The sequence below is a fragment of the Psittacula echo genome (assembly GCF_963264785.1).
Source record: "Psittacula echo genome assembly, chromosome: 3".
Taxonomy (NCBI): Eukaryota; Metazoa; Chordata; class Aves; order Psittaciformes; family Psittacidae; genus Psittacula; species Psittacula echo.
In genome coordinates, this window is record NC_137736.1 from 97676288 (window position 1) to 97684430 (window position 8143).

The following is an 8143-nucleotide window of genomic DNA, read 5'->3' on the forward strand; positions in this document are numbered from 1 at the left end:
TTAACCTTTCATGGTAAGGATACTGGTGGCCCAAATATATAGTAAAGGCATTGATTTGTGCCCAGATGCCTTTGTATAGTGTTACTGACTTTAGGTTATAAAAGGTAGAAATGCTTTTATCCTTAGTGTGCTTGCAAGGCTCATCTTAAATGGACAAGACACAAAACTTTATTAATTGTTGGCATATATGTAACAAATGTGCTTATAAAAGCACTGTCTTATTTTGCAGAAAGAGTAATCAACAATGTCGGCACTAAACTGGAAGCCCTTTATCTATGGAGGTTTAGCATCAATCACTGCAGAATGTGGTAAGCTTTTCTTTTAACTATTTAGGTAACTTCCAGTACTCAGTCTCTTTTAAAAAATAAGGTTGGTTCCATGTTATCAGTAGTATATGGTGATCTAAAGCATAGGAGGCTTTTTTTCTTAATACTGACTAAGGAGTTGCTCAGGACTTTGTTAGTGTCAAAACATTTCTGTCTGTAAACTCTCATCCCTTATGAGTCTTGTTTATACACAAACTTTGCCTTTGCATTCTATTATTTGGTGTTTGATCTGTTCCTGGATGGTGGTCATAGGCATACCCAGCTTTTGTGTTGCTAGAGTAAGTTAAGCTCTTAGCTTTTCTGGGTAGCTATGTTGCAGGTGAAACCCCCTTTTCTTGACTGTGAGTGGCTGATTAGATTTGAACACCTAAATTCAGTTAGTGAGCATCATAGAATAATTGATATGGTGAGACAGTGCATCTGATATCTTTGTGTCTACTCTAAAGACAAACCTAAAATACCAACATCCTTTTAAAGTCTTATCTGAATTGCATGAACATGAAAATAAAGGAAGTCTATTTTTTTCTTAGTAGCAGAACATAGCCTGACATATGGTGAGCTTGCATGTGAACTTTGTCTAATAAAGTCTGTGTTGTATAAAACTACACTTAAAAATACTATTTGTTTTCCTTTTCTATGTTCTTTTATGAATAATGTTCAAACTTAAGCTTGAAGTGTCTCTTACTTGACTTGTCTGAATGGGGCCAATGCTGCCAAGAGCTTTGTGAGAAAGACAAGCAATTCCTAAAAAGCCTTGCTTGCCTGGTAAACCTCATTAGAACAGATGCAGCTAATCCTGACTTCTGTTAGTGTTTAGGTGAGTATTGAATGTTGAGAGGGTCTCTTTCCTAAAGATAAGCTTTAGAGAAATAGGCTTCTAAGACCCTTTCATGAGGGAGCATGGAGAGTATGAGTTTGGCATAGCAGTAGGCTACAGGAAAGCAATGACAGAAAAGGGTGCTGCTGCTATTGCTTTTTTAGAGTCCAGGCTGGAATCTTTATAGCTTGTCCTATAGAATTTATTTCTTTGCCTTCAATTAAATGTTCTTAAGCACTTGCTTGAAAGAAAGTCTTGGTAAGAGACTTTTTTCCTGTGGGAGTGTTTTTATGTATTTTAGTATATAATAAAGGTTGCTGGTTTTTATATCATGTTCTTTGTGTTTGGTTAGGTAAGTACTTAATAAATTTTCTGATTTTTCTTTTTTTTTTTTTTTCTTGTAAGGTACTTTTCCCATTGATTTGACCAAAACACGTCTCCAGGTTCAAGGTCAAGTTAATGATGCCAAATATAAAGAGATCCGCTACCGTGGAATGATGCACGCACTAGTCAGAATAAGCAGAGAAGAAGGATTGAAAGCCTTATACTCTGGGTAAAACTAACTGACTTGCAGTAGTGGTTTATGAGCAGTCTATTGATAAGTATCAGCCCATAGTATATAAATTCTTGGGCTTCAGAATTACAAGTTATTTGGTTATCCTCAATCTGGAAGTTGAAAGTTCAAGCTTAGATTCTGTCAATCTTTGTACTCTGCAATAACATTTCATCTTAAAAAAAACCCCAAACAAATAAAAAAAAACCAACCCAAAACCAAAACAACAAAACCTACTGGGGAGTGGGGGGGAATAGCAAAGCATAAAATTGTTCTATACAATGCTGCTATGGTTGTTCCATCTCACAAAAAATTGAATTAAAATTTGTGTATAAATGGACATGCTTTTCTTTAAAACATGCAAGATGGTGGAGGAAAGATGAAATCTGCAGACTAGATTTCAGACAGGCTTGCCAGGTATTTCATAGATTACAAGTTGAGGCATGCTCTAATAGTAATCCTTCCATAGTTCATTCATGTTCTTGCAGGCTTTAGTTAAAAGAACCCCAAGCCCTGAACCTTTTGTCTATAGTGAGTTTAAATCATTGATTCACATGCTCAGACCTTTCTCTGGTAGATATCTTTTGTTCAGTTTTGTGCTCTAGAAAGTATTTGCTCATCAGTCTTTTGCAATTTAGAATGTAAATACTATCATTATGTATTTTTACAGGATTGCACCTGCAATGCTAAGGCAAGCTTCATATGGAACTATAAAAATAGGCACTTACCAGAGCTTAAAAAGAACATTTGTTGAACATCCAGAAGGTGAGTGGGTTATTTCAATTTAATTGAGGACTGATTTGCTTGAAGCTGGTTGTTTCCATTTGGTATCTTACTGTAACAGTTTTGAACAAGTCTGAGAATGGCTTTCCATGTACAATTAAAGTGAACCAGCAAGGAAAAGTTGTCAGAACAGGCTTCTGTAATTGGTATTCTCTCTGCTTAAAGGAGGGGTGGCATCATCCTGCCCTGATGCAGCTAAAGCTTTGTAAATCTGCAGCTAATCTTCTTTGTTTATGGAATAGATGAAACCCTGATGATAAATGTTCTATGTGGTGTTCTTTCGGGAGTAATCTCATCATCTATTGCCAACCCTACAGATGTCTTAAAGGTAAGTGTCTAGAGTCTGCCTGTACCTTTTTTGTCCTCTCCTTGAGGAAATGCAGAATCTCTTGATGAATAAAAGATCTGTAACCCTATTTGTTCTCATCTCTTGACTTTTAAAGATCAGTAACATCCTGAATTCTTGGAACCTCCTTTTGGTCCATACTAATTATTTTTGAAGTATGCACCAGGAAACTGATGGCTTGTGGGGGGTAGTTGGATCCATATAACATTTTCTTGGGGTGGAGAGAGAATAATATGGCTTAACTTTTATGCTATGTTGTGTGTGGAAGACACACTTCATATTTCATCTATGCTTCTTGGTAACATGGTTATACTAGGATTTTGTAGAGCTCAGAAGGATTGATGGCATTTAACTCACAAAACTGTAGCATATGACTTACATGGCTGCCTCTAATGAAAAAATTAAAACTATTTGAAGTGTGGGTACAGTTATTTCCCAAAATTATGTCCATGTACCAACTTGTCACCAGGCTTGTTCTTGGGAACCTGACATGGTAACTACCAAATACCTTCTTAGAAATCCACAGGGTTGAATGCTGTGGTTCTCACTAGCTGAAGCCTTAATCTTTTTAACCTTCCATTTTAACATGTTCTTGTGAGAACACTGTAAAGGACATCCTGCAGAACCCATCTGTCAGTCTAATCTAAGTGGAGTAGTGTGTGAGAACAGAAATAGAAGTGACTTAATGCAGCTAAGAATTATACCATGTACTTGTTCAAAATTAGCAGCTGCATTTGGATAGTTAAGTCAAAAAGTTGCATCATAGTTACGCTAATGTCAGCTATTAATTTTTATTCTAAGAGAACTTGAATTTACTAAAAAGATGTTAACTTAAAATGTCAATAAAACTGTATTAAGCTATTGTTGCAAGTTTGAAAAATATTTATATTCTGGTTTTTTTTTTTTTTTTTTAAATAAATTGCAGATCAGAATGCAAGCCCAAGGTAGTGTGATTCAAGGAGGAATGATGGGCAACTTCATACAGATCTACCAAAAGGAGGGCACTAAAGGCTTATGGAAGGCAAGTTTGTTGAACTGTATTCTACATTTTGAGCATGTGTTCTTGCTCAACTGAATTTTATGTACTTCTACAGTATTCTCTGTTAAAATACGGAGAAGCTAATATGGATGTAGTTTGTTAGAACAACTGCATTGCTGGTGTCTTCGTGTGTTTTGAACAGAGGGTTACTGCCAGTCTTGTGTTCAAAGATTAGCCACTTACTAAAGGGGAGATAAAAGGAGACTTAAATTAGGGTGACTGGCTACAGGACTAGTTTAGCAACACTTTGCAAGACACCCCTCAATCTGTATGCTCTGCTTTTTTTAAAACATGCTAAACGATATTTAGAAGTGAAGGCACTAATGAACATCCTGTCTAGCTCAGGAATTTTTATATTCAGTCTTGTAGGTTGTCTCTTATGCCAATTACAGCCAGTGAGTGTATAACAACTGAAGATCCAAAATGGGCAATTGTTCTGAAACAGCTGGAAAATAGGAATGTTTTTCTTGATGTGCTTTTCTCTGCAGAGTTTCTTGATCTCTATTTTTCTGTTCATATTCCTTATTTTGTCAGTTTTTCAGTTAGCATTAAGGGACACAGTATCATCCAGTTGTTGAGGTCATAGCTTGCTGTTGATCTAAGAATTTGGATGATAAGCAGAGGTGGAGTAGCATACAGGAACTGAAATTGCCCTGCAGTGGGGATGCTAGAGAGGGACTCATCATCAGAGACTGTAGTGATAGGACAAGGGGTAATGGGTTCAAACTTAGACAGATGAAGTTCAGGTTAGATGTCAGGAAGAAGTTCTTTACTGTGAAGGTGGTGAGGCACTGGGACAGGTTGCTCAAAGTAGTAAATGCTCCATCCCTGGCAGTGTTCAAGGTCAGGTTGGACAGAGCCTTGGGTGACATGGTCTACTCTGAGGCATCCCTGCCCATGGCAGGGGGATTTGAACTAGATGATCTTAAGGTCCTTTCCAACCCTAACTGATCTGTGATTCTAAGCATTCTATCTATCAATTTGAATCTGTGGGCTTTTGGAGCACACACATCTGAGACTTGTGCTAATTAGCCTTATTTGTATTCACAGTATTCTTAACACATTCATGGTGTGTTGCTTTGTATTACTAGAGTGTCCTGGTTTTGGCTGGGATAGTTTTCTTCCTAGCAGCTGATACAGTGCTGTGTTTTGGCTTTAGTCTGAGAATTATGCTGATAACACATTTTTTTTTTTTTTTTAGTTGTTACTCAGTAGCACTTACCCTGATCAAGAACTTTTCAGTCTCTTATGGTCTGCCAGTTAGAAGGGGCACAAGAAGCCAGGAGGGAGCAGAGATGGAACACCTGACCCAAGCTAGCCAAAGGGGTATTCCATACCGTAGAACATCATGCTCAGTATATAAACTGGGAGGAGTTGATCAGGAGGGGCTGATTGTTGCTCAGGGATGGGCTGGGCGAAGGTCAGTGAGTGGTGAGCAATTGTGTTGTGCATCACTTGTCTGTCTTGGGTTTTGTTCCTCTTTTTCCTACTTCTATTAAATCATTTTACTTCAATTATTAAACTGTTCTCATCTCAACCCATGGGTTTTACCTTTTTCTGAGTCTCCTCCCCATCCCACCAGAGGACAAGGGAAGTGAGTGAGCAGCTGCTTAGTACTTTAATTGCAGGCTGGGATTAAACCATGACAAAAGCTAGTGTTTGCTGCTGGTGCACAAAGGTAATTTTAAACTTCACCTGTATCCTTTCTTTTGCCAGGGAGTATCGTTGACAGCACAGAGAGCTGCTATTGTTGTAGGAGTAGAACTGCCAGTGTATGACCTTACGAAGAAGCACATAATTATGTCAGGAATTATGGGAGATACCGTATATACTCACTTCCTGTAAGTCTGCAAAACTGTTTGCATAGCTCATTGTTGGTTAGGTCTCATTATGGGGGTTCAGTATTTTGATTTGTCATCTATATCTTTATATATATTTAAATATATAAGTTTCAAATATTTAAATATACTTCTGATGTGTTTATACTTTTTAATGCAGTAGCATCTGAAATAGTAGCATATAGCATGGTATTTAATTTTATTCAGAATTTGGATTTAACTTCCTTTTGACTATTTTTTTTTTTTTGTGGGTGATCCAAATCATTCAGCTGTGCAAACTGAAGTTAGAGGAAATTTCCAATCAAATATTTGCTTTTGAGACACAAACATCTGTTCAAGTGTCCAGAGACTGCATATAAGGGCTGTGTATCAAATCTTCAAAATTATGCTTTATAGTAAATGAAAAGTAATTTTTCAAATTGATTAGCAGATGTAATTTTTAAATAAATCATTAAGTGCTCATTATTCCCCCTCCCCAGAAAACATGCAGTATTTCTTGTGCATCTCTAAATGTGGTAGATCAAATTTCATTAAACCCTTCTTTTGCTAGCTCAAGTTTTACTTGTGGGTTAGCTGGAGCCCTTGCATCCAACCCAATTGATGTTGTAAGAACACGCATGATGAATCAGAGAAGCCAACAACATGGGGGACACTCAAACTACAAGGGTTCTTTGGATTGCTTGTTACAAGTAAGTAGTTGATTTATCAACTTAGGTAGGAACTGGTGCCATTGAGCAATGATTTTGGTATAGAGCTCAAAATTGTTCTAAGCTTCCAAGTAACTTAGGTATGCTTTTTGCCGTAATGCTCAAAAGGACTACACTGCCAATAACACACTGGTGTGAAAAACATCTACTGTCTTGACAGTATGGCAGTATATACTGCAGGGACCTGATTCCTTTGGTGCTTGGATGAGGGCACTGCCTCTTACTTTTCTTTGTAAGATATAACATTTAATGTAATTATAGGAAATTACTTCATAAGTCAGTCCTTGGAGAACATCTTCTGGGGTAGATTGTTTTCTCTGCTTACAGCCAAAGCCAGTATCAGTGTCTGATTTTGATTATTTTGGCTTGGGTTGTTTAAATTCTTAAATTGGGTATGAGGTGGGAGCATGATGGCCTTTTACATGGAGAAGGGTGGCTGGACAGTGCCATTTCTGTTGCAGAACAAGTTGCACTGTTCAGTGCAATTTTGTGAAGTCCATAAAGCAAAGTGGAAAATCTCAAGGTGGTATCAGATATGAGCTGCAGGTTTATATATACACAGGGTGTTTGTGTGTATATATATATCTACACACACACACACCCCCCATCTGCAAGGGATTTTATAGGGGTAAAAAAAATCCAGGAATATAATATGGACAAATCTAGGTTGGGTACTTAATGACCTGCATCTTAACCTACCATGGTAATGTGGGCTTCTCTAATTTTGGCTTTATATAGCAAAATGTTTTTGCCTCCTCACACAATATGTTTAAGAGATGCTGCCTAGGTTTCTCACTAATAAGAATTACTTGTTCTTACTGTGTGGTGGTTTTTGTTTGTTTGTTTTTCTTTCCCCAGACATGGAAGAATGAAGGCTTTTTTTCTCTATATAAGGGATTTTGGCCAAACTGGTTAAGACTTGGTCCTTGGAATATCATTGTATCCTTTTCAAAGGTGTGCAAAACTATGAAGCTAGCAATAAAACAGCAGGTATAGACAGTTTCACAGACTGCTCAGTGTGCAAAGTGTCATGTCAGCACAGATGTTCCTTTTGTATGATTGGAAAATTGGGTAGTTGAGAGTTTTCTTCATCAGCTGCTGCTGGTCAGGGTGAATTTGTGATTCACATAGTGAATATTGGAATGTTGCCTTGCAAAACGTTTTTCTGTTCCTCCAACTTCATACTTGTCCATTTCTGTGATTTGGAGCCTAGCTTTAAATAAAATTGCCCAGATAAGTTAGGAATGGGGGCTGCTTCCAGAACTGGGGGAAATGGTGCTTAGCCATGAAATCTTTATCTTTCTCACACAATTTTGTGTGTTTCAAGAGCCAGCTGATCAGAGCCCTGGGAGGTGAGATGGTAGTAGTGTTTTTTTACCATGAGCAAACCTACTTTAGCCCATCAAAGCTAAGTGAGTAAATACTCTAAAGGCTTTCACAGTGTTCTCCTGCCTTCTCAGTCCTGTGTTTAAGATCCTGAGGAATAGGTATGGGAAAGTGAATTGGCATTACCAGCCTTAAAGCAAATTTCATTTTTCTGCCTAGTACTGTGTAACAAAAATGGCCAACCAGCAGGACTGCATAGGAGGGAACTAAGTGGAGCAAAGCTTCATGCAGATGCAGCTGTACTTTAATGGTGAGGTGACACATTTTCTGTGTGTGAATAGGAAAGTTTTCCTTAATCAGCTTTCCCAGTTCTTTCTAACATATGAACAGCTGAAGAAATTAGACTGA

General features: G+C 37.7%; 1 protein-coding gene across 1 annotated transcript; it reads left to right on the forward strand.

Moving 5' to 3' along the window:
• Positions 1 to 244: 244 nt before the first annotated feature.
• Positions 245 to 8143, forward strand: SLC25A30 (solute carrier family 25 member 30; the record flags this gene model as incomplete). Its single annotated transcript, XM_080612881.1, has 9 exons — positions 245 to 308; positions 1549 to 1696; positions 2367 to 2461; positions 2722 to 2807; positions 3751 to 3846; positions 5581 to 5705; positions 6253 to 6391; positions 7268 to 7348; positions 8105 to 8143. The coding sequence occupies 9 exons, from the start codon at positions 245 to 247 to the stop codon at positions 8141 to 8143; spliced, it is 873 nt and encodes a 290-aa protein (XP_080469007.1).